Source organism: Dermacentor variabilis, chromosome 5 (assembly GCF_050947875.1).
Source record: "Dermacentor variabilis isolate Ectoservices chromosome 5, ASM5094787v1, whole genome shotgun sequence".
Taxonomy (NCBI): Eukaryota; Metazoa; Arthropoda; class Arachnida; order Ixodida; family Ixodidae; genus Dermacentor; species Dermacentor variabilis.
This window is the reverse complement of record NC_134572.1, coordinates 72,285,089-72,311,316: the sequence shown is the minus strand read 5'-3', so window position 1 is coordinate 72,311,316 and position 26,228 is coordinate 72,285,089. Positions and strand designations below refer to the sequence as shown.

Below are 26,228 nucleotides of genomic sequence, written 5' to 3'. Positions count from 1 at the left end.
TTTCTTCCCTTGGTGTCTTCGTTTATTTCAAATCCAAAGCGCACGTGCGCACTATTGATGTGCATGTTTTCGTCGTTATTCGTCGTGTTGGCGCAACGAGTTATGATGAAGCAAACGATCGCACTATGCCGCGAGGTAACGAACCACGCGTAGCGAATTCCTCAGCCTCACCAATCGCGTCGTTACCGCGTCGCCAGAAACGGGCACAATTTACGTTTGGCGCGAAGAAGTAAACACACACACACACACACACACGCACGCACACACACACACACACACACACACACACACACACACACACACACACACACACACACACACACACACACACACACACACACACACACACGCACGCACGCACGCACGCACGCACGCACGCACACGCGCACACACACACATACACACACACACACACACACTCACAAACACACACAAAGAAACTGTAATCTGCGGCTGCGGTCGCAATGAGAATTTGCATCCGAAACCGCGGTTGCAGCATCAGGTGAGCGGAAGCGAAGGAAACACTCGCGAGCAAAAAGAAAGGGGGGGGGGCACTGATGACAGAAGGTGCACCACACGAAGGCCGACGTTTCCGGTTCGATTGTTAGGCCGAATGGTGCCTCGCCATTCGTCCTAACAATTTGTCTTTCGGCTCGCGGAGAAAAGCTAAGTCGAAATAGCAGTGAGTGGGAAAACCAACCGGCGACACCGCACGCGGGCGCGCATGCAAATTTGCCGACTGCCTCTAACGTCATTTTCCGCCTTCCCACCTCTTATCCCCTGCTCCATTATCCTTCTGCGGTGCCTGGCTATAGCATGAAAGAAGGGTGTGAAAAAAAAAAGGAACTCGAAAGGGTAAGTTTTTTATAAGAGATGGAAATTCACTTTGTCTCGTCAGCTTGACGGCCACGCCGAGGCGAAATTCAGCTGGCGTCAGCGAAAATTTATTGCTTCCTGACGAATTCGCAAATATGCTAAACAGTCGCCGCACCAAACGGAGCGAGGCCCTGCGGTCGGACTTGAAAAGTTGCACGGCGTTCTTGCGTGCGCATTCGAGTGGTAACGTGCACGTTACCGAGAGAATAAGCATGCAACCAAAGAGGAATGCAAAGAGAGCAAAGAAGAGGCGTGCGCAAACATTACTCCGAAGTATGGCGACACTGTTGTTTTGCCATAATCAGTGATAGTGAAAGGACATGAGCATACATAGCGAAGAAAACGAAAAGGATGCGACAGTTTAACTAGATAGAGAATTCAGAACGGAGGGTAGATGTAATCCGTAGTAGGATTGTTGCCAGCGCTTGGTCGCGATATCTAACGTCTCTTTTCCTTCTTTCCAGCCTTTTGGCTTTTTGTCAATCGGTTGCATGAAGGGACGCCTCCACTATGTTTCCAGTATTGGCTACTCGGCGAGACCGATCATAAATAAAATGAAATGGAAGGAAATAGTTCCTCCAAAATAGGGTCCTATATTTCTTTTTTACAGCACCGCTAACAAACGCATCTTTACTTATGTTGGCCGGTATTCAGAATAAAGTTCTTAGGCTACGACTGTTCGTGACTTGATTTCAGCACAAAACACCGACGTGCGGAAAGATTAATGCGAGCGTTATGACAAACGCACTTCCGCGCTTTACGTTGCACTCGCCATATCAACATTGGCCAAGTCGTCCAAATCGCCCTTCTACAACTGTTCGTATGAGTAGATGCAGGCAGGTCTTAGCAGGCAGTTCTTGGCGAAGGTGGCTGCCCGATTGCATACAGTTACGAACTAAATGCTTTGTTAATGAGGCCCGTTACGCGTCGCGTAAGGTAAACCCCAAGCGGGTCCATCGCAAGCAATCACTCATGCTTTGTAATTAAAGACTGTTTCCTTGTAGCCCGTGACACCGGCGTCAGTGAAGTCAAGTACCCACGTAGGCTCGCCTACTCGTTGTGTCGCATCGTTCTCGACTGTACGCGGTGCATGCGAGAACGGTAGTGCGTTCGTTATTAACATCCGTGATTTGCGTATTTTCATTATGAAAAATGAATACGGCACTGAGCTGCTCATTGTCAGCACTGGGAGCAAGCTGTCGTTTTACCTTAGGTAATTTTCTCAATGCAAATACGCGCAAAAGACCATAGCTCATTCAGAAGGCAATAGCTGAGCCAATATCACCCAAGTTATGCGTTTATAAAAACGTTGGTTCTAGCTACTCAAAGAAGAGAAACTTAGATTTTGACAGTAATCCATTTAAGAATAATTTGAAAATATTAGCATTTTTTTAAAAGCGCGTATGCGGCAGTTTGCCAACCTCTTGGAGCCCTAGAAGAGGAACAAGTATCGAAGTTGCGTAAGTTACGCCGGATCCACCGTTCTGTGAAGGCAGAATTGAGATCCTATGCTCGGCTTTAATACAAACAGGGAATTCATATATGTAGCTTTGTAGGACTTAGGAAACAGTGCTGGTAGTTTTACGTGTGCCATAGTTTTTTAGTTTTGTTGTTATATCAGATTTAGTGGAGAGAAATGATGATTTGATTAAATCTGGCACTGTTAAACTTGTGAGGTAACCTAGTAATAGTAATTATTTATAATTTTAACGTCGGGCAACAAAATAAAATACTTTCAAAGCTTACTTGAGGAACAAGTTGAAAGTTCTGCCTCCATGTGCCACTCTAGTTTAGCCTTTATTACTAATTGCAAAAAGAAAAACAGGGAACTTTAACAAATTCAGTGGGCAGTACAAACGCATACAGCAGAAGAACTTAGCTATAGCGCGCATATGAACAGACAAATTCGAACTGCACCAAATGTAACACTACACTGTCTTGCGATACTGTCACTGTGTGTCATCACTCATTATAGTTACCATTGTCACAAAGGTAGCGAGTGACTAGTTTTATTTTTTTAATGGTACCAGGGCATTGTGCTTTCGGATTCAGAATTGAGTGCCCGACTATAGACATCCTACACCTAAGTTCTCTCTCTCCCTCTTTCACTCCCCATTCCCCTCCCCACGTGTAGGGTAGCAAACTGGACTCAGTCTGGTTAACCTCCCTGCCTTTCCGTCTTCCCTTCTCTCTCTCTCTCTCTTTCATTAAGGACCTACGACTGAACAGCTGACCATGTAAACGGATTAATTCGCAATGCAGTATCGTCAGCGGAGCGCCTCAGCTAAATTAAAAAATAAAATAATTCTGTAGTTGCACTTGCCAAAACCACAATTTCATTATGAGGCACGCCGTAGTGACCAGCTGTAGTTATTTAACGTACACCCAAAAATCTATCTACACGAGAGTTTTTTTTTTCTTTTTTTTTTTGCATTTCGCCCTTATCCAAATGCAGCCGCCGTGGCCCCTGGATCGAACCCGCAAACACGCGCTTAGCAGCCCAGCGTCGCGGCAGATGCGCCTCGACTAACTGGGTGTACTCCGAAGCGCAGATATATATATATATATATATATATATATATATATATATATATATATATATATATATATATATATATATATATATATATATATATATATATATATATATATATATATATATATATATATATATATATATATATATATATATATATATATATCAAGGCGAGTACTTACAGTTCATGGTGGTTATCGTGGTTGTCTAAAGCAGGTTTGCGCCTGTAAGTCAGTGCCGTTACGTAGAGGTGTCGGATCAGGAGATATTACGAATAATTTGATTCCAGTATCCAAAAATATGCGTTTTCATTTTAGGTTGAATAATGATGCAATGAAGCAGGTGGTGAACACATCTTTCCCGCTAGATTATGCAACCAATTTGCTATAAAACCTATTTTCACACAATATAATCATTGCAGAAATTTAAAAAATGAAATTGCAAAAAGGACATGACCCCAGAAGAAATGTTTCCTGCCAGTGTTCAAGCGGGGTACCTTACACTCATTGGTTTACAAAAGCAACTCTCTTATGTTTCAGGCTAAAGCTACAGGAATTGTCTCCATCGGCGTTTTTTCTTGGGAAGCTTGTTCCCGAGCGCTCGACATCTGCCTTCGTTCGAAGACATTGTCTCTTTAGTTTTCCCTCGTTGTTTATTTAAAGTACCTTCTAGCGATTTCTATTTGTAACGTTCTCAATACACATCACAGCGCCATATTCGCCGAACATATTGTTCGCAAGAACTGCTTGTCTATTGGCAGACCGCCTTCCGTATCACACGCTTTCAGTTTTTTAAATAATATGTGCGATTATCAACACCACTTTGTTACGACGAGATGAGGAGATTGGCGGCAGTGTGCGCAAGCGCGCAGAGGAATCGCCATTTAGAATGCCGTCTGCTGCGCTGTTCCCTTCAGAAGCGCACACGCCCTGCCTCGGTTATCCGAGAGACCACATCGCGCCCCGCAGCAGCAGGTATTGATGAACATGATGACGATCCTCTGTACAAATGGCACATATCCACCATCGAGGATTCGCCAATGATTGGACGGTTTGGAGAAAATGGATAAAAAAAAAAGCGGTTCAAAAAACAAAAGACGATTGTGCCCAATGTTCAAAGTGCAACACTCGCCATGCTAAAGTGAATCGAAAAACTAGCTAATTAATTATTATAAGCGACTTTTTTTGGAAGGCTGGCAATTGGAATCAAGAATGAAGTTTTTCATCGCAGCGCAAACATTTTGGTCGCTGCACCACAATGTGGAACCTCCATACGAAAGCAAAATGGGGACGTTCACGCTTCTCGTAACGAACACCGACTTTTGCAAGCGGTCGTCGTGCCTTTCACCGCCGAGCCTGCGATTTTCTTCGCAGTTGCTTCATACATTGGAAGACAATCATTTCGCGATCGCGAAGTGTTCACAAAAATCCTGTGAAAGGCAAAAATATAAAGTAAAACGCAATGAAGTAACCACACAAATGAAACATAGTAGGGCTGAAGCATACTGACATTGTCTTGATCTACTACTGAAAAGGGAAAGGCGCAAAAAGAAATTCAGAGTGTAAATAAATAATTCTGTGGATACTACTTTCTGTAGCTGTGTTTATTTATTTTCCCCAATTTTAGAATCAGGGCATGGGGACTTTCCTTGCATTTACTGCCTCGGTAGAGGAATGCGGTGGCAGACATTAGCGAACAGGATAAGACATAAAACACCCGTAATTTTTTTCATAGCGGTACGCAGTTGCGACAATCCCAGCAGATCAGATCGAGCTTCTGGTTACGACAGTTACGGCCAACTTCCGTTATTCCAGCATCTTAGTTTTACTGTTTGGAAAACTCGAACTCGTGAAAATTTTGAAATTGCCCGCGGTTTAAGGTTCGATAGAGTAGATAATTATGTCGGATTTTTTTGAGCGACGAATACCCGATTATTCGTACTACGGAACATAGCTGCAAATTTGGTTGCACCTTCGCGCAAGCCGTGCAAGTGAAGCCTTGCTTGTTGGCTACCATTGTAGTTTATGCTGTTGATTGTCGGCTACGCTCCTCTGTAGCCAACAATCAAGCTACTTCGGTACGATACCAACTGCAGCCTTTCACTACTATTGCGAAGCTGTAGATTGCTTGGGTCTAGGACGCGTAAAACGCCTAAATGAACTGACATTGCAAACGAAGATGTAAGCTTATACATGCGTCAGCCACAGTGGCTGACGCACGTTTAAGACAGGGCAGGTTTCTCCAACTCTTCGCACCAGAGGAGTAGGTTTTAGAGGGCAGAAATAATGATAGCGAGCGGCTTTCACAGACGCAAATAGTCGCAGCTCACATGGAAACGAAGGAATCCTCCACAGAGTGAATGGTTCTCGTTGACGCAGGTGTAGCCGCCACCGATATTTGAGTGCACATCAGCGATTGGACACTTAATTGCCATATTTTGTGGTTTGCATGACAGATCTCTTTCAGGCCATAAGGTTCTAATGCCTTGGAATTTAAGTAAAGTTGCACTGCGAACAACGAATGCGCTCTTGAGATTTCTAACAGAGAGCCGCCGCCCCTCCAGGATCTGGAACTACAAACAGGCGCCTCGGCATTATGAAGTGGGTGAGATGTGTGCGCAGAACATATATGCATATAGCACGTGCGCTATCACTGTACACTATCATCATCGTCCGCCATGATTTCCTTTACCCTTCTCCCGACGCATAGCAGGAGGCCAGAGAAAAAACTCCTCCAGCCGATGTCTCTGCATTTCTCACATAAGGAAATGCTGCAGATCGTGTCCTTTACAATCTATATACACTGACGATTTCCTTAAAAGCACAAGGAGTGCTTCCTGCGCCATTTGATTGGGGTTACCCGACCTCGATTCGCTGATGATATTGCCTTGCTTAGTAACTCAGGAGACCAATTGCAATGCATGCTCACTGACCTGGAGAGGCAAAGCAGAAGGGTGGGTCTGAAAATTAATCTGCAGAAAACTAAAGTAATGTTTAACAGGCTCGGAAGAGAACAGCAGTTTACGATAGGTAGCGAAGCACTGGAAGGGGTAAGGGACTACATCTACTTAGGGCAGGTAGTGACCACGGATCCGGATCATGAGACTGAAATAACCAGAAGAATAAGAATGGGCTGGGGTTCGTTTGGCAGGCATTCTCAAATCATGAACAGCAGGTTGCCACTATCCCTCAAAAGGAAAGTGTATAACAGCTGTGTGTTACCAGTACTCACATATGAGGCAGAAACCTGGAGACTTACGAAAAGGGTTCTGCTGAAATTGAGGACGACGCAACGAGCTATGGAAAGAAGAATGATGGGTGTAACGTTAAGGGATAAGAAAAGAGCAGATTGGGTGAGGCAACAAACGCGGGTAAACGACATCTTAGTTGAAATCAAGAAAAAGAAATGGGCATGGGCCGGACATGTAATGAGGAGGGAAGATAACCGATGGTCACTAAGGGTTACGGACTGGATTCCAAGGGAAGGGATGCGTAGCAGGGGGCGGCAGAAAGTTAGGTGGGCGGATGACATTAAGACGTTTGCAGGGACAACATGGCCACAATTAGTACATGACCGGGGTAGTTGGAGAAGTATGGGAGAGGCCTTTGCCCTGCAGCGGGCGTAACTAGGCTGATGATGATGATGATGATGATGACCCGACCTCCCCTTGGAGGCGCAGATGCGACCGTCCAGGCAGTTGCCACGCGCCGCAACGCATGCGCAGCGTGCGGCCATTTCCACCGGTGCCCTCTCTCCCATCTCATTGCGGCTGTCCGCGTCGCGGCCGCATTCGTCCTCTCTATATCAACGACCAACGACCGCCATGCGCAGGCCGGCTTCACCTTCTACCTTCCGATGATGCGGGCGAAGTAGTGTGAGCCATCGCTCGTAGATGGCGCCGCCGTCCCGATCCGCCGTCCAGCTCCAGCGTTAGAAAATCAGGTGTTACGGTATTCAATGAAAACAGTGAACATACAGTGGCAATACAGGGCCAGTAAATAGCTCGATTAAAAGGATATGAATACCTTGGCATAACGATAAACGAAGGCAATAGATATATGGAAACACAGGAAAAAACAATAACAGTAAAGGGGAAGAGAAACGCAGCCATAATGGAGCACATAGCGCTTTGGAGATACAATAGGTACGAGGTCCTCCGAGGCATGTGGGAAGGTGTAATGGTTCCAGGACTTATTTTTGGAAATGCGGTTGTTGGCTTTAAATCAGGGGTACAATCAGGACTCGACGGGAACCAAAGGCCAGTGGGTCGCCTCGCATTGGGCGCTCACGGGAAGACTACAAATGAAGCTGTGCACGGTGATATGGGCTGGCCAAGTTTTGAAGTGAGGGAAGCTCACAGTAAAATTGATTATGAAGAACGACTGAGGAATATGGAAGAAAGTAAATGGGCTGGGAGAGTGCGGAAGTATCTGTACAGGGAAAATATTGATTTCACAGTGGGGGAAAAGAACTAGGAAGCATACCAGGAAGTATGCGGCCTGTAGGGTGAGCAACACAGCAACAAAGAACGTCAAGCGGAAAGTCCGAGAGGCTGGAATACTATCATGGGTGGCGGCGATGGAAAATAGACCTGCCATGAGTAACTACTTAAGAGAAAAAATCAAAATCAGGAAAGAATGAATTGATGATAACTCAAAGAAAGGCTCATTACTTTTCGAAGCGAGGTCAGGATGCCTTAGAACACGCACCTATAAAGCAAGATATCAGAAGGAAGAAGAAGCATATGCTTGGCTGTGGTAAAGCTAAGGAAACGACGAAACAAGTTTTATTAGAATGTGAAGATATCTGCTCAGCCGTCGATTTAGGCACCACTGGCCTCCTTGAAGCCCTTGGGTTCACCGAGAGCAAGGGGGAAGTAAACATGTCCGCAACAGAGATTAGTAAGAGGCATTTGGAAGATTGGTGAAATAAAAGTAGGGAAACGACAAACAGCGGAGGCGTACAAAAGCACAGTTCGCAATAGGGGACCAGAAAATTTGGTTATGGGAATTCATCGCATGTTTTTTTTTTCTTTTACTTAGGCAGGACATTAGGCAGTATAATAGCAAGAGCTTGGTGGCGCAACCCACTGCCCCGTTCCAAAGGGGACGCTCACAATGTCCATTCATCCATCCATCCATTAATCCATCCATCCATCCAGATAAAGCCCCTTAATCTTTCAAAAGTAGCGCCATTCTTATATCTTTCCACCACCCCGCGGTATACCCGGCGTTTTCTCCTCGCCGCCTCTTGTCGCCACAGCCTTCTCCTCTCCCCCATTGGCCAATCCGTGTCACGTGAAGCACGCATTGCGCTTTTGTGTATTTTTTCTTTCCAGCCCGCTCCGACCGCCATTGTCAACCCAGTGCGACGAAAGTACGCGCACGCCGATTGGTCGAGTACGTTATAGCGGAGCATATCAGGAATGTTATGGACGAGAAATTCATTGTGATGCCGTGGTGCTTCGCCTTCGGTTGCAGCAACCGACAAGGCGATTGCAAGATGCATTTTTGTCGAGTATACGGCGAGCGCAACGCACAGCGAAGAAAATCGCCGATGCATAGCATCGGGCAAGCCGACTTCAAGGAGGCTTGCAATAAGTACACAGCTTTGTGAAGTGCCACCGTTCTTCATTGCCTCTTCTTACCTAGTTTACGCATGCCTATTTAAAAAAGTGCTTGCGTATGTGTTCATGCTGTGCGCGTTTTTGGGCGCTTTGCTTGACCTTTTTTCGAAGATGCTCGCTCTGTTTTATGGGAGTTTTGTTTCGCCACAAAAGTGCTCACATGTGCAACAGGCATGTGACATATAAGCGACTTTATTCAGGTTATTTTTTTCAGCTCCACCAGAAGTGAGCAAATTGTCGACGCTTTTGCAAGGCTCACTATGGCTTAAGAATGCAGTCGTTCAGCTTCATTGTACGCGCACATGTGTTGGTTTGTGGTGTTTAACATATTCAAAGTCCCGAAGCGACTAAGCCTACAAGGGAGGTCGTAATGGATGCCTCCAGCTAACCATTTAGGTCACCTGGGGATGTTTAACGCGCACTTTGACCGTACAGTACATGGGCAGGTAAATTCGTCGTTGGCATTCTGTAATTCACCTCGCACGGGCGCGGTAACGCTGCGTCAGAAGTTGGTGCCTGGGCGTGATTGTATATCTTCAATATATTTTATTTACTAGCTGTAAGAACGTGTCATTATTTCGTATTATTAGCGGCGCCTGCAGGACAGCAAAGTGGCAACGGGAACACCAAAACCAGAACCAGGGCTGTTCCTTGGGTTGGGGCTCACCGAGACTTGTGCGCGCTAGGGGGTTATAAGATCGGCTGTCCGCTGTCGTGTCGCGGACAGCCAATTTTGTGTGCGAACACTCCCTGCGCTGCCTGCTTTATTATAATCTCAGGTGCTCCCCTGAGGCTTCCGTTAGCGGTTACACGTTCCCTTCGGGAACAATACTTGTAAAAAAAATCTACCGTCACGACGACAAAAGCACGTCGCCACGAAAAAGCAGCCCTGCGACTTCTGCAACATACCGCGCCCATGCGAGAAGTAATTACGGAACGTCAACGAGGAATGTGCCCACGGGCTTCTTGTATTTCGTCTTTATCCCGGCTGCTACCGGACGCGTCCTCGGTATTAGATGGATGAGCAGCGGATACTCGCACGTTTTGTGTGCAGGATTATCATAGAACAGAAATACCGCAAAGGACCACAGGCCCCCTGATAATGATAAACACTTTTACTGCTTCACTTTAACATTTTTATGCGTCCGATTAAGTAAATGGGCAGCGCATGCGTCATATGCACTTTACGTTGCCTTCCATCTCTAGCGACAAATACTTGCCCGGTTTGTGATTATGGAGTGCGGACGGAGTTGCCGTGGAATCTGCGCGTAGAGCTGTTACGTAAGTTTGCATCCCTGTACCACGACAAGAATTAGTTGATCTGCTGCAGTTCGCTTTAATAATTAATCATTTTTCCTTCAGGTTTCACTTATTGTGTCAACCTGACAGCTCAGTTGACTGTGTGTATTTGTGCTGTATGCTTTCCTTGCCTTGTCTGCAACACATTGATAAGCACTTTTATTAAACCCACATGAGGACTGTCCTTTATTAAACCCGCATAAGGACTGTTTGGTCCTACAACCCTATTGTTTTCTCTGTTTCTATACACCCTGTGGTGGCTTAGCGGCTATAGTGTGTTGCTGCTAAGCACAAGGTTGTGGGATCAAATCACGGCCCTGGCGGTCGCATTTCGATGGAGGCGAAATACAAAAACGCCCATGCCCCGTGCATTGCGCGTACGTTAAAGACACAAAGTCACCAACACTAATCGCCAGTCTCCCACTGCGGCATGCCTTATAATCAGATCGTGGGTTTGACACATAAACCCAAGAATTATTTTTTTTCTGTGTTTGTAGTATTCGGGTTATAGGTGACTGCTTCCCTATAAAAACTTACAATCCATAAGAATACAGACGCGCGCACTATACAGGTATAAAATTAGCCCTTCAATAAAAGTGTTAGTGGTGCCAAAGGGAGAGGGGGGGGGGCATTTTTGGAACCTCTGTTCATTCTTTTTTTTTTTCATCACGTTCGTTCCTTCTATAAAATTTCAGCCTCTTGCACTGTGATAAATAAAATAAATAAAAACAACAATTTAATATGCTCCGAAAGCAACCGATAGGTTGTTCACATCATCAATGTCGCCTACGCGTGAGAATATCGCCATGGCCGCCAGAACCCGTGCATCAGCTACGCACATCTGTAAAAGACGCAGAGCAGAAGCGGCACAGTTGCTGGCAATTGCTGGCACCAGACAGTTGGAATCTTTCACGCGCCGACCCAACAAAAGTTCATACTTTTGTGCATACCGAAACCAGGATCACATACTTTCAGGCAGTCTAGACTTCAAAATTTTGGTAATTCGCGCGTGTTCGAGCACACCTTGTGCATGCGTCGCGCTTCACCAACACAAAGTCCATACGTGAGGATGCTTTACACCTTAAAAATAGTGCTTTTCTCTCGTCTACTGCGAAATTAGGACATGGCATTATTGAGGCCAGTTACTGACCGATGAAGCAAACTTCCGCCTCAAGAACTCCTCCGGAGGGCTCGAACGTTGTTTCCCGCCGATTTGATCCGGTAGCGCGTTAGGCGTCGTTTGCTACGGCAGGGTTGGCGTAGGCGGCGCCACTATCGAGGCCGTGCCGAGTGGAGGCGTGGAACGGAGGAGGAGGGAAAGGGTTGGCGCTGCTTTTAGACATTGAGTGTCTTTAGCTGCAGAGTCCGAGCTATTGGGCGAGAACGCACGAGCAGCAGCTGCATTAGTAGCAGGGCACCAGCCGCGATCACCAAGAGAGGCGCAGGGTGGTTCGCAATGAAAGCTTCGCTTTAAAAATGTTTTTCTCTCATCAGTGCTCCATCGTGCAGCACCAGCTTTCTAGTACTAGTAAGGAGCAGCGCACGATGACATTGTCAGTTAAGACAGGTTCATCTCAATCTTAGTCCTCAGCACCTATTTGAGGTTGCAGTACCTGTTTTTCAAGACCAGATTATGAGTTCTCATGGCAGACGTTACGTCGGTAATCCTGTAAAGGATGCACCACTGCATGCGCAGTTTGCAAACGGAGGTGCCCACTTTAAACCTTTACTGCTTTTTCGTGTTTTTGTCGCAGGCCGCCGCATTACTTGTTTTCTCCTTGCTGCTTTAAAATATTGCATATATATTTTGCAGCTTTGGGCGGCAGTCTTCGCATAAATGTAAAAATTTGCTCCGCAATTGGATGTTTAACCTGAACAACTATCTATTTAGGTTGCACAGTCTACTGGAAGTCCTTCGGATGTTCTATTGAATGACGAATAAGCTATTGAGGGATCGTGAAGTTGAAAGAACTAGATAGTGAAAGAACTCGCGAATTTTGAATTATTTACGCCAGTTGATGAGTGCGGAAAGACGGAGCAGGGCACACTCAATCGAGTGCTGTCTTCATTCTTGCACGCAGAAGGAAAACAAGAACCGAAGGAAATCTTTCCACGCAGTTCGGCCTTCCGGGAGGCCGTAAATCTATTTTTACTACGCAGTTGCTGAAAACTGTGTACGTTGAGGCAAAAACGTGTGCAGTCAGCTTGCAGGTACATAAATGGTATAGAGAACACCAGAGATGCTACTGCAGCTAGCTGAATAGAGTAACCGCGGCTGCGACTAACTCGCGGCTACTTCCGAAAGTCCACTATATCTCTGAGTACAAGCACAAAAATAATTTTCTTCTGCATACGACTGAACCTTACTGCGCGGACTAAAATATGAATTTAAATGCCAAGGTTGAAACGCTGTAGAACGGTTCACACGCACAAAAAAAAAAGAAATGTACTCATGCTCAATTCTAGAACATTTAAGACTTCGTTGCGATTTCGCAAAACAACTAGTGAATAGTCTGGTTAAAGAAAGGTAACAAATCAGAGAGAGACAAAGAGAGAGAGATGAATGGAAGACAGGGATGCTAACCACTCAAGAGTCCAGTTGGCTACCCGGCGCTGGGGGGAAGGGAGAAGGAGAATAGAAAGAAGACAGAGAAAGAGAGAGATAAGGTAGAGAGGCGTGTACGAGCATCACTACATAGTCAAAGGCGCTCAGACAAGCCAAACGTTCTCAGAAACCATAAAAGTGTCTTTAGTGCCTTCTGAGCCGATAATCGGTGGGAATGGTGCTAGTATTTTCTGTTATCCCAGGAGACGATCATCTAGTTTCCTGAATGCGTGGTCATAGATTGTCTTTGTGCTTCAAACTGAGGACAGTGGCACAATAGGTGGTCAATCTTCACGCAGCCGCAAAGGTCACATGCAGGACTTTCAGCCATTCCAATTACTGCTGAATAAGCTTTCCTTAAGGCAACTGCCAACCACAACCGACACAGAATAGACGCTTCGCGTCGGTGCAGTCCGGCCAGAGGTCTATGAGCTGCAGCGAAGGGTCTGCTTCACTGGATTGCAGTGAAGTCTGCGCAGTCTGGCGCACCTTGTTACGTGCGGTGTTCCAATCAGCTAACGAGAGTTAGCTGAGTGTAACGAATCAGAGGCACGAAAATTTCCAAGATGGTTTGGTTGCCTTCTTTTAATTTCGATGCAGACGCGCGTCACTACAAATCTTTTCTTGCACGCCCTCTTTTCCTGCTGTGCAGGTTCATTGCCGTTACGCAACCCATCAAGTACTCCAAGCACAAGAACAGCAAGCGCGTAGCGCTCACCATCGTGATCGTGTGGGTCGTGTCGGCAGCCATCGGGTCGCCCATCATGCTCGGTCTCAACACGTCCCCACAGCGGGTGCCGCACCTGTGCATCTTCTACAACTCGGATTTCATCCTGTACTCGTCGCTCAGCTCTTTCTACATCCCCTGCCTGGTTATGGTGTTCCTCTATTACAAGATATTCCGCGTCATCCACGAGCGGGCACGCAAGGCTGTGGCCAAGAAGGAGGCCCGTCTCAAGGGGCTCGTGCTCGAGGGGGGCCCGCCTCCCATCGCCAACAATACGGTGCACCGGGGTGCCGTGGTGCTCACCACGGGTGGTGGGACAGGGGCCGGCGCTGGTGGCGCGCAGACCATTCAGGCAAGCCAACCTCCGCCAGGGGACAACAGGAACGGAAGCAAGAGCCTCCAGGTGAGCTTCATTGCGTAGGAACGGTGTCATGCTGATGGGGAATGTGACGAATGTTGAACGAGTCAGCGAATGAGAGCAAAATTTTAATGTATCTAGTTCTTCCTCTTGAGAAAAGACTAAGACTGGCGATACTTCAAATTGACATTACCAATTTGTTACATATGAATATCAGTTCATGGGCATTGCACAGAACTGTTATTCGCGAAGTTTATCACTTCGTCTGCACGAAGATGTCGACAATTTTCTCTTCACTGCTAAGTTATCCTCATCTGAGGTGGGTTCTCTTGTGTGTTTGGTGTCAATGAGCAGCACTGAACGTCAACACGCTGTCTACTGTTTTTTTCAACATCTGTTAAGTAATGCTTGACTAGAACATTGAGAAGGAGTGAAGTGCTCTGATTATTTAACTTTCCTAGCTACACTTTTCTTACGCGGTGTTCGTATCAATCGCTTAATGATGAAGTGTGCCTTTACCATGCTCCAGTTCGTAACTTAACTTAAGAAACGCACCACGTAGGGCGTTTCAACTTACGACAGGTGCTTACATGATGGGCTAAATAGCTAGTGATGTTTTTTATTACCCTCGACAGCATGGGAAATTTCGTCTATTGAACAGCCCGCTATCTAAACATCGTAGCTACGAACAAAAAGCAATATAAACAAAAAAATATGAAATACCTACCCTGGTTGCTATCCAAGAATGTGTTTGGCATGCTTTCGAAGGTAGTGCCATCGGTAACACCCCACGGTGGTACCCTAAAACCTTGAGGTTCTTACCGTTTTGTTAGAATGCACTATTTTCAGAATCGGCGACCCATGAAAAGTGTTAGACACGAAGAAATCACGGTCCGTTCCCCAAAACGCCAAATGATTGAAAGAGCCCCTCAACAGGCCTGGCCACTTTAAGTCGACAAGCGCCGTGCATATACTCTGCCCTAACGATCGTGCCTGCTAGATATTGCATCACTACGCGCCGAGGAGACAGCTGAAATTCCAAACCAAACGCCGTTTGCTCTTCTCCTCTCGGGCACCACGCTCGCAGCCAGAGCATCGACGCATATCGCAACAAGTGCGGCTACGTACATGGTAGTGTTGTGGCGTCGCTTGTAATGGCACATAATGAAACACACAAACTGAATGTGTGCGTGTTTTTGTTTTACTTCGCACCGTAGCAAAAGAGTTGTACATCCGTTTCGTCTGCTTGTTCCCACGTAGCGCATTCGCGCGTGCAGACAACGAAGCTATGTCATTTTCTACCGATTTTCTCTGCGATCCGCGTGTGTCTGCCTCAGTATTCATGTAGCACTGACTTACACCACTAGTCAGGTGTTCTCGCGCGTACCGCACAAAATCGTGTGCTGTGCGAAACGAGACAAATGCAACGGCTCACGCGTGACACCATAGGCGAAAGTTCGCCGCGCAGCAAGAAAGCGAGGAAAAAAGAAAGCACGAAGGCGGGGTCCGTGACGTTAGCGTCACGCGATCCTCGAGCTCTCGCATGGGAGAACGCAGAGAAGGAAGTTCGCTTGCGGAGGCTAGACGGCGCTAGTGGAGAGAGTGTCTCTCTTGGCAGTGGCGCTCGCCTCCTGAAATCATGGGTTCGTGGCACTGAAATATTTCTCTCTCTGCTATTAATGCACCAATTTGAAAAGTTTTTGCGGCAAAACGCTGCCTAGAGGGTGCGTAACAACTTCCGGCGTATAACCAAATTTTGCAACGTTGCCTGGTGAGGGGCCCTTTAAAACGCCAAATGAGAGAACAATATATATAGAAAAATATATAAAATTTGACGAAAGAGAGAGAAAGCAAGGATATCAAAGGCAGAGAGGACATCCAGACGAGCGTCCGGTTTGCTACCCTGCACTCGGTGAAGGAAAATGGAGAATAGAAATAGGAATAGAATAGAAAGCTTTCACAGTCTCCTATAGATAAAGAAACACACTAAATACTAAACAATGGACACAGAGTTGCGAATATGCAAATTATGCGTAATGTAGAGTCGGCGGAGGACCTGAATGCGACCAGTATGAATAGCTTCTACTGATACAGAAAAATATAAGTTTGTTGTCCGTCTACACAGACGCATTCCCTGCCACGTTTCTAATTCCCAGCTTCTAAACTCTCTTAAAAAAGAGGCACTACAATCTACTGCACGGCTCGTTAGCCTTCTTTGACCTGTCATGTGTTTCGAGGTGCAAATTGTTTACGGTCTACAATGACCAGATAGAAAAAGACCTTTAAAAAAAACATTACATTCATGTGGTTCTCGTGCAATAAACAGCATGTAACAGTGGTGTTTTGATACAACCTTGCACCAAGTCTTATCTGAGGCGTTGACGGTCCTCCTGTTGAACGCATATCGTAGAGTACGATCGAGGCGGCCCTACACGAAAGGGGCATATTGCGGAAGTTCTGTAAGCTGCGTTTGACTGAGCGGCTCTTGCTCATAGTCATATTATTTTTACGCGCAATTGCAGCAGCAACGAATGGGCATACAGCGATGCACGATGACTTGCATGTTGTCACGAATATTTCTTGTCGTAGAAGGATTTGAGTGCGAGCTAGTTGCTATGGATCATTGATCTTAAACAGCGCAAAAAAAACAAACAGACGGGCAAGAAAGAGCACAGGGCCAACGCTGACTGCCAACAACATGGTTATTGAAGCCTGTACAATTAGATACTATTCGCAATGGGCAGAAAGAAAGAGAGAGATATTGTGTATTTTACAATTGTATAGCATTACGTTTGTGACGCATGCGCAGCACGAATTGAATGACAATGATTTAGCTTCCCTTCCTTGAGTTCTCTCTTTCAGCCCGTTGCGAAAAGCAAATGCTTGCGCAGCCTTCAATAAACATGCCGTTGGCAGTCAGCGCTGGTCCAGTACTCCTCCTTGTCCATGTGTTTTTTGAAGATGTTTAAAATGAGCTTTTTTGCCGTACAAAGGTGCATGCGATGGGCAAGAAATGATTGTTTCGACGGTGACATTATTAAGGCGAAAGCCTTAAATGGCTTTCGTATTCGCCATTGACCGTTCGGCGTTAGGGCACCAAAACCCACGAACACTGGTGGGAGTCGGACCCGCGACATATGGCGTTAATTAAGGCGAATGTAATTAAGACACAGTTAATTAAGATAGAGGTAATCAAGGCAGCAGAAAATACGATCTTGGTTGGAGTCGAACCCAGACTTATGGCGTTAATTAACGCGAAGTTAAATAAGGCGCAGTTTCTTAGGATGCAGTTAATGAAGGCACTCGAACTCATTAATTTTGGCGGGAGTCGGACCCATTCCCCTTGATGTTAATCAGGGCGAAGTTGTATAAGATATGGTTAATTAAGGTACAGTTAATTAAGGCACTCGAAACCATGACCTTCGGCGGGCGAGAATAAGTAATAGTAAGTAACAACGCATTCGAATGATAATTTCAACTAATATAACGAATATCTCGCAAGCGCGCATACTTTCGCCTTCATCCTTTTTAGCTCTTTTTTACCTACGTATGCTTCACATTACCATTACCATGTCCCCTATGACTATAAGGTCACTACGACATTATAATACGAAATGCAGCACCGCGTTTCAGTAAATGGTCACTTCCAACACATAGGAAATTCACAGAGAAAAATGTGCCGCTTTTGGGGGTGACCAGAAGCTCTCTGTGCTGCCAATGGCCATGAAAAGGTTTTGCAAGAACTCAGTCATGCATCGCACGAGTCCGCACAGAATGAAACATGCGTCTTTCGTATCCACGCTGTGGAAAAAAAAAGAATGATCGAGCACAGCAGGCCAGCTGAAAAGGCCGCGTAGGCGACCGCCCATATTTCATTTGTGCTGCACTTTCGTATACAGCGATTTATATATGCTTACATACTTTCATGTCGTGTTCAAGAACAGAACTTACAATGGAGCGAAGGACCAGAGGTGGGGATTCTGGGATAGAATACATGAAACATTTGCAAGAATTTACCGCATAGAAATGCAAAGGTCAATGAAAAGCATTTTTCACACGCATAAATGCTCTTTCAAAGGCTTCTTTGATGCATTTCTTCATGTGAACGTTGGTTTCGACAATCCAGCTACGTCAGGATGCAGCAGTTTCCCTTTTACACTTGACGCCTTTTAAAGGGAAGTTTTCTATAACTGTTCCCCTACTTTGTTTGGACGACTGTAAGGCCGAGAAACCAGGGGGCCTGATCCCGAATTCAGTGTAACAAAAAATGGTGACTTGGCAAGCCGACCAAGTGCGCGATGTGTGACCTCGCATGGTGGTTTGTAATGCTCGCTCATCGTGGAGGCGATGCAACGGCGAGCCACCCAGACGTCTCACAGCGTAAGTGTCCCCAACCGTATATCCTCAGCGGGTTTCCTCAACCGCTCAGTTTTTCGTGTTCATACTGCTCGCGTTTAGATGAGCACAACGTTCACGCAATACCCCGACGGCACAGGTGAGCTCGGTGGCGCCGGAGCCGGATCCTCTGACGGCCAACACCGGCAGCGGCAGTCAGCCGGACGAGGACGACTTTGACGACCTGCCCACCGAGGCCGGCGGAGACAAGTGGGCCGAATGCGACGAGGAGGAGGCCAGCTTCCTGGCGGCGCACAGCGCCACCTCTGGTAGCGACCCGTCGTCGCAAGCGGCGCACAACAGGAACCACGATTCGGGCTACGTGGACTCCAACGTCGACGAGGTCCACTTTCCCCGCCAGGAGCGGTCCAACAAGGTGCGTTCACCGCGCACTCTTTTCGTTTGCGCTTTCGCGACGTCTTCCACATGGCAACTGCTTTAACGACCTCCGACTTATGGCATTAGCGCAAAGTGGTGGAGAGACACCGGCAGAAAACAGAAAGGAATGCGCTTCGCAATATCAATAATCACGTTTTGCTACTCCTGGAAAGTATCGCAAAATGTTTTTAAGGTCTTTGAAAGGAACAGTTTTAATAGAAGAATTGTTAAAACTACGAATATTGAGAGCTGAAGAAAGAGCATATTTCAAGGTTTTCAAATAGCAGCTCCCATAGCAACAGCATTGCTTATTTTAGTTTGATTGCCGTCGATTACTAGTTTGAAGTTAACATAAAATGCAATAGAAACTAGCTGAGTAGTCAGTACTTCGAAACCAATTTACTACTCGTTCGATGCAATGCTCTCTAACAACTGAATAATTGATACCTCTTCGCCTTCCGATGGTAGCGGGGTGCTTCAGAACTAACAATATATCGTGTGGTCGCGCAGTTCCACTGATATGCAAAGACAAAGTTTGAGTCTTTGGATCTTTGTTTTTTTTCCACGCATGCACATGACGTTGCCGAGGAGATGAACAAAGAAACACTGTGCGACGGCTTTAAATTGCTGCCATCTCCCAGAAACATATCAAGCAGTGGTATACAGACAGAGAATTGACTGCACAAGTATTTTGCAAAGCGCACTTTCAACTCATACGACTAGAGTAAGAACAGATCAAGATGTAAAAATAAACATGATATCAAAATTAATGTTTTGGTAGGGCCAGGAAGGCACCACATTTTACCTTTGGGTCATAAAGCGAAAAAGTTTTATACCTGTATATCTTCAACTGAGGTTAGCTATAGTTGACGTAAGAACATATTTCAATGTTTTTAAACAGCCATAGAAGAGTAGTGATTTGAAAGAATCGAAGCATTCAACTGTTACTGGTTTGATTCACCGCTAGGCAGGCAGGGTCGTTCTTGGTCCTTCATTACAACCAATAACCAGTTTTGAAGAAAGTGTATGACAAGAACAAGCCACTACGATAGCACAGCTGCAAGTTAGATACATCGTCTTCGCGGTCAAAAAGAAAAAAAAATTCAAAGCCCCTTTCTTAAAGAAAGACGACTGAATGCGGAGCTTTCCCCCAATGCAAACTGCACTGAAGTCAAAGTCCAAGTTCAACGACCACGAAAGGTACCCAAGAGATGTTGAGTAACCCTATGCTATGCATGTTATGTGATTGCTTGTTTATGATCGTATTTTTTGAACGCTTAAAAAAATTGCGGGGTTTTACGTGCCAAATCCACTTTCTGATTATAAGGCACGCCGTAGTGGGAGACTCCGGTAGTTTCGACCACCTGCGGTTCTTTAACATGCACGTAAACCTAAGTACCAGCGGTGTTTTTGCATTTCGCCCTATTGAAATGCGGCCGCCATGGCGGGGGTTCAATCCCGCGACCTCGTGCTTAGTGTCCCAACACCATATCCACTAAGCCACCACGGCGGATGAACGTCGAACTTGAATTAAGACAAGTTTCGTTAAGATTCACAGCCTTTATATCATGCAGCCGCTGATTACACGTATACACTCACACGTATACACTCACACATTCACGGACGACTCTACATTTGCACAGTATTGCCTTGTAATCGCTGTGGTAGGCGGTCAGAGGCGTGACGCGCGTAATGCAATGCAGATACATACGGTTAGTCTGGGTAGCGTGGCGTTGAACCTTCTTTCTTTGTGAAAAGGGCTTTGATTTTTTGTTTCCAGTTATTAAGACAAGCCCGTGCTTACGCGCACTTGCTGTCTCCAATAAGCAGGGAAGCTCAGTGAATCGCAACAGGGGTGGTGTTACGCCTAGCAGATGCAACTTGCGCTTCCCGTGAGCTTTGTGCGCATGCGCCACTCTTGCTGAGCTCGTCGCTTCACGCCGTGATAAGGCACTGACCGGCCGGCCCGTCTACGCTTGCGTGGTGCTGCGAATATAAACTGCAGTGTTCTACGCAGATGTGTAAGTTGGCTTTGCTGCAGTGCGTTTTCAATGTTCACGGCCGCATCGGTGAGGCATAGAAAGCTTCGCTTTAGAAGCAGCAGGCAGTCGTCGTCGTCAACCGTACGAACCTGCAGTAACGCCGAGTGTAGAGGGCTGGTAACGGACCAGTGCCGGCACTTCCTGTCACCAGTGTACGCGGTCTGCGTGTAACGAAATGACATGCATCAGATCCGAACCCAGACTTCTAACCATTATTTTGCTGTAGCAACGTAAATGAGTGAGCCAGCACCGGGGTTTGCTGGGCGTGAGCCACGTGCCTTTGTCTTCTTTATTTCAAACACTGCACATCGCTTTCCTCCAGCAGATTTAGAAAGAGAGAAAGAGAATAAGAAAGGCAGGAAGGTTAACCAGACGTAGTTTTGGTTTAGTAGCACGCAGAGCGGGAAGTGGTAAGGCTATAGAAATTGAGAGAGAGATATATAAAAGAGACGAGAATGGCAGGGGGGTTAACCGGAAGACAGATATCTAGTTTTTCTACCCTGCACTGGCGAAGGGGTAAGGGGAGACAACAGCAAGTGAAAGTACGAACGAAGAAAACCGCGTTCACATTCCAGCAGTAGTAACGGGATCAAGCAGCGTTATAAGTCATGGTAGAAGTGTGCAACTCAGGCACATCAGCATAGCCTTATGCGCGGAGCTTCTTTGTGAGTAGTGTACTCTCACTTTCTGTTCTAATAGAGGAAGATTGTCCAGTCTGTCAAGAACTCCGCACAATAACAGCTCCGCACAAGACGGTTCGTGTCATAAAAATTCCTCGACTTCAGCATTCGTCATTCCACATTTAGCTCTGGAGCAAACATTGAAATTATCCCCGGGAGACATCTTCCACCATGGCAGAACTATTTGCAATCCTGTGTGCTTTGCGTTTCACAACATTAGAAAAACATTCGCAAAAATGGGTTATTCTTAGCGATTCGCAAGCCGCTCTCACATTACTACAGAGCAATAAGAAAAATTCTTTGAACACTTCGATATTGTATGAGGCGCTCAAAGAACTTACAAAAGCAAGCGCAATGAACCACGTAATTTCATTTCAGTGGATTCCTGGGCACTGCAATATTCCTGGTAATGCTGCAGCGGACGCAGCTGCGAATCGAGCGCACAATAACGCAGAGACAACCAATCTTCCCCTATTACGTAGTGAAGTCAGTCTGATCCTGAGATAGATTTCTTGTCGTCTCAGCAAAACTACCTGGTTTGACCAGCAAACTAAAAACTCCGAGTTATACTCTATAGACCCATGTATAAACTTATCAATGCCGGAAACTCTAAGAGACAACAGAAAATTTGAAATTTTCGTACACCGGCTGCGTCTTGGTACTGCATTTACGAAACACTTCTTGTACAGAATAAAACCTGTCGCTAGTCCGCAGTGTTCTTGTGGCCATCCAGGCGAAGTTTTGCATCATCTTCTTCTCGGGTGCTCGAAATACGATACACAAAGAACGGTACTGCAAGCTAATTTGTTTATATTAGACAGAAGACCATTCACTCTAAAAAAGATACTTGGCCCATGGCCAACTGCGGGCCTTCAAAGAAGAGCGCTTCTTGCTCTGAAAAAGTTTTTAGAGGACACGAACATTTTGGGAAAATATTAAGTATTGGATGATCCAAACACGCTAAATGAGTTACATAAACGTTGTTCGTGGTTAATAGTTGGTTTATGTGGTGATCGCAACTTTTACGCAATATGTATAATTCTGTCCTGTACTTAGAGTGTTGTGTCTTTTGACTGTTCAAAACATCGGACTTTATATATGCGTACGTGGACTGAACTATTGCACAGAACTTTGCGACTCATGTACTGTTGGACTGTATATCTTATATTGATCCGGTCTTCTACTGAGTGTTATATTTAGTGTAGCTATTCTCCCTTATTGCGCAAATTCGTTTCGTCTGCCAAGTGACAAGGAGTAGCCAATGCCACCACAAAAAGGCGCCAACCTCTCCTAACATTCACTTCAATAAAAAAAAAAAGGAAGTGTGTGAAAGCAGGTTTAATTTACTCACAAATCTCTGAACTAGTGCTACCACTCTTTTCCCAACTAGAGTAAGTACTAAACGAATACACTTCGCTCACGACAGTATACTCCAAGCCGCTCGTGAAATCGTGAGGACGCGTCCTCGCTGAAATAGCGCTAACACTTTCAGTGCTTGCTTTGGGAAGCCGATGTGGAGTTTGCAGGGCCACATTTAGCATGGTTAGTGCCGCATCCTGCTCCGAATAGGTGGTAGAATAACGACACCGTGTCCCGTTGCTCGTAAAATGGTCAACATGTAATAGCTTTCTCTAGTGCGGGAAAAAGAGTAACCGCATAACATATCCGACGACAGCGGACATGTAGTCCCAGGCGCATCGCTCGTTCAAAACTCGCACAATAGCTGTCCGCGGCGAATGGCGTTCCGAGATTGACGCTCAATAAGCTTTGCGCAAATGGCTTACATGAACGAGGGGTGTGGCGAAGCTGATAACACCTTTTCTCGCTTGTTTATTTCACCTTAGTATCTTCCTGTCGTGCCTAGCGACGACACGAACTTCCTCTGGTATAATAGAAACACGATTTTTACGCTGTTGGAGGTAATAAAGAGCTTCCTGTGAGATAACCATAAGAAGACGGCGCTTCTGGCACCGGAGTGAAGTAAACAGCTGTATTACAGTATACTGCCAATCAGCAAGCTGTCATGCGCGGGCTTTCTATTATTACATTCGTGTGCAGTATAACAAGAAAGTGGAGCCCCGTAAAACCCACATTCCTGCGGAACCGGAGCAGGAAGCCAGTTCTTGAAAGTCAATGCGGGCGTTGCACGTTGTGGCGCAACGATTGTTTTCTCGGGTGATGTGGTCCGTAAGATCTCTGGCGTGATGCCATCCGTGATGGCCATGCGAAAGCCCGCAGCAATATAGGTTGCTCATTTCGAACACTCTTGCCACATGACGGTCGACGTCGCGATCCGTGGTACTACACGTAATTAAGAGACGATGAGCAAAACGTGAACAAGGTGAATGCAGGAGCCAACGTTTCGACAAGTGGACTTGTCTTCTTCAAAGCCACAAGTCCACTTGTCGAAACGTTCGCTCCTGCATTAACCTTGTTCACGTTTGCTCATCGTCTTGAATCTCCATCTCCCGCATTCCCCGTCTTTTCTACGTAATTAAGAGATCATTCTAAATGAATCAGATAATTGGTATCCCTGGGGACTGATTGCTTTAGGAAAACATGCTGCCGACAGTAAACATTTAGCCCACGTAGCAGAAACAGTGAAAAAAAACGGCCCCATATTTCCCCGCACAAATATGTGGACTGAAGTTAAAGTAGTTCATTATGTCGTTTCCATGATCATCGGTAGAATACACACTCTTAAGCAAAATTACGCCCACTTACCGCACAACGATTAATCGTCATCTGTCTTGTCCGCATTTCCTCTCTTTAACGCGGCGAGCCCGGTACTTCCAAGTCACAAACGGCATGCCCGTTATCAGCATTACAGAGCATTCTCGACAGGAAAGTAGCGAGCGCAGCACTTTCAGGGAAGTAAATGCGAGCAGGGCAGATGAATATTATTGTTGTGTGGCAAATATACAGCCCAAAGGGTGTACATTTGCTTAAGAGTGCACTGTTCAATCGCAAGCTGTATACTTAGGTCACGAATATTTGAACGCTTACATAGCTGCCGCATTCGAAAAAAGTTCGTCCGCGCTCCAATGCGCACGACATCTTTGATCGGGGCAGGCTAAAGTATAAGCAATGAATTGTGATGAACCACAAGCCTAGCAATAGCACAAAACCTTAATGAACCACAGACCTGGCCACCTGTACGCTGAACCGGTAGACAAATATTTATATTGTCGTGTTTATTTCGCAAGGTGTAATATTTTATAAAAAAATATGTAAGGTGTCGCGACCAAGCAGAAACTATTGCTTTAAGTAGTCACAAAATATAATTTCCAAGTAAACTTTGTGGTCGCCTGCTTCCTTCATATTTGAAGCTGAAGATGTTTCACATAGCGCGACAGTCCTTACGTTCTGCCAGGGGCACGATGAATCGAATGGAAAGAGCACGTTGGGTGGTTGGGTCGCCTGGCAAATAAATGAATTCGCGTGAGTCGTTATTTTCACGCTTAGCAGATCAATTATCTATGATCTCTGTGCGGCGCCAATGACCAGTTCACCCGTACAAGCGCCTCTCTCTCTCTCTCTCTCTCTCTCTCTCTCTCTCTCTCTCTCTCTCTCTCTCTCTCTCTCTCTCTCTGCGCACAGTTTGCCACGGCGGCAGCGCATCTTCTTCTGTATTTAGGCTCGATAGTGGACTTTCGGTGGAATGCGGAGATGTCCGCACGTAGTGGGATCTGTAATTCGCGCAAGGCACGCGGGAATCCTGGCGTCTTCTCAGCGACGGCACCCCGTTTCATCCATTAGTCGTGCCCTCCTGCCTGGCATCTGCGCTCGTAGATCTCACGGTGTTTCCTTCGCGCTTTCATGGAGCCGCATTCGGTGCGCAGCGCAGACGCTAGCCCACACTGCATTCACTTCCGCATCCCTCTTCAAAGGTATGTTTGTCTGGCGCGAACATTAGGCGCAGTTTCGACGTGCGCGCGCGCGCTATATCGTAGTTTCGACTGCCCGCTGACACTGGCGCTATTGCAAATCAGGGCTAATTACGCACAGCCCGCAGTTCGGTCACGCCACGGCGCTCCCTGCCTGCGCTCTGCCGGCTCGAACCTTGAATCGCGCTAGCGAGCTTCACGCATTACGGTACCATCGACCTGCGACATACTTCACCGCTGTACACTGCAAACCTTGCACTGTGCTTCGCGGCGGGAAACGTCGTTCTTGTGAGAAATAAATGGGCCGTGGGGACTGCAGCTACCTCGTTTGACAGATAAGCGTCAAATGAAGGAGCACTACAGTCACTGATTTTTCGAGGTATCGCTTTTATCGTGTAATATACTTCGAGTCCTTTAGTAAGCAAAGAATGTATATTGATGAACACGGCCTGGAAATGACCTGCCCAGAAAAAGTAAACTCTTTAACTGATGCATTTACTATACTGTGGACGAAATAGAAATGCTCACAGAAAACTAACGAACGTTTACAATGAAGAATTGTGTTTCACTATTTAATCCTTCGTGAACTTGTGCATTAAATGTACATTTAACGTTCTCATTAGGTTCGCACAGTAATTTTATTAAAACCAGTATACACGGCCTCAAGTTTCTTCGCCATTCACGAGATCTAGCGCCACGCATCTGTGCGCTTTATCGGTCGCACCAAACCGACATAAATTTCTTTTTGTACTTGCTGCGCGAGAAACGAGCTAATCAATAAAACTACTGAAGCCCTAAATTTCCAATATTTCTCTTGCT

The 26,228-nt window shown here is 46.1% G+C and overlaps 1 protein-coding gene across 6 annotated transcripts in view; it reads left to right on the top strand.

Moving 5' to 3' along the window:
• Positions 1 to 26,228, top strand: part of LOC142582787 (dopamine D2-like receptor) — a 470,062-nt gene that overhangs the window by 428,757 nt on the left and 15,077 nt on the right. For all 6 annotated transcript variants that reach the window (XM_075692826.1, XM_075692825.1, XM_075692829.1 and 3 more), the window contains 2 exons: positions 13,595 to 14,072; positions 18,523 to 18,798. In XM_075692826.1, coding sequence (XP_075548941.1) covers positions 13,595 to 14,072; positions 18,523 to 18,798 — 754 coding nt within the window. The remainder of the gene's footprint in view (positions 1 to 13,594; positions 14,073 to 18,522; positions 18,799 to 26,228) is intronic.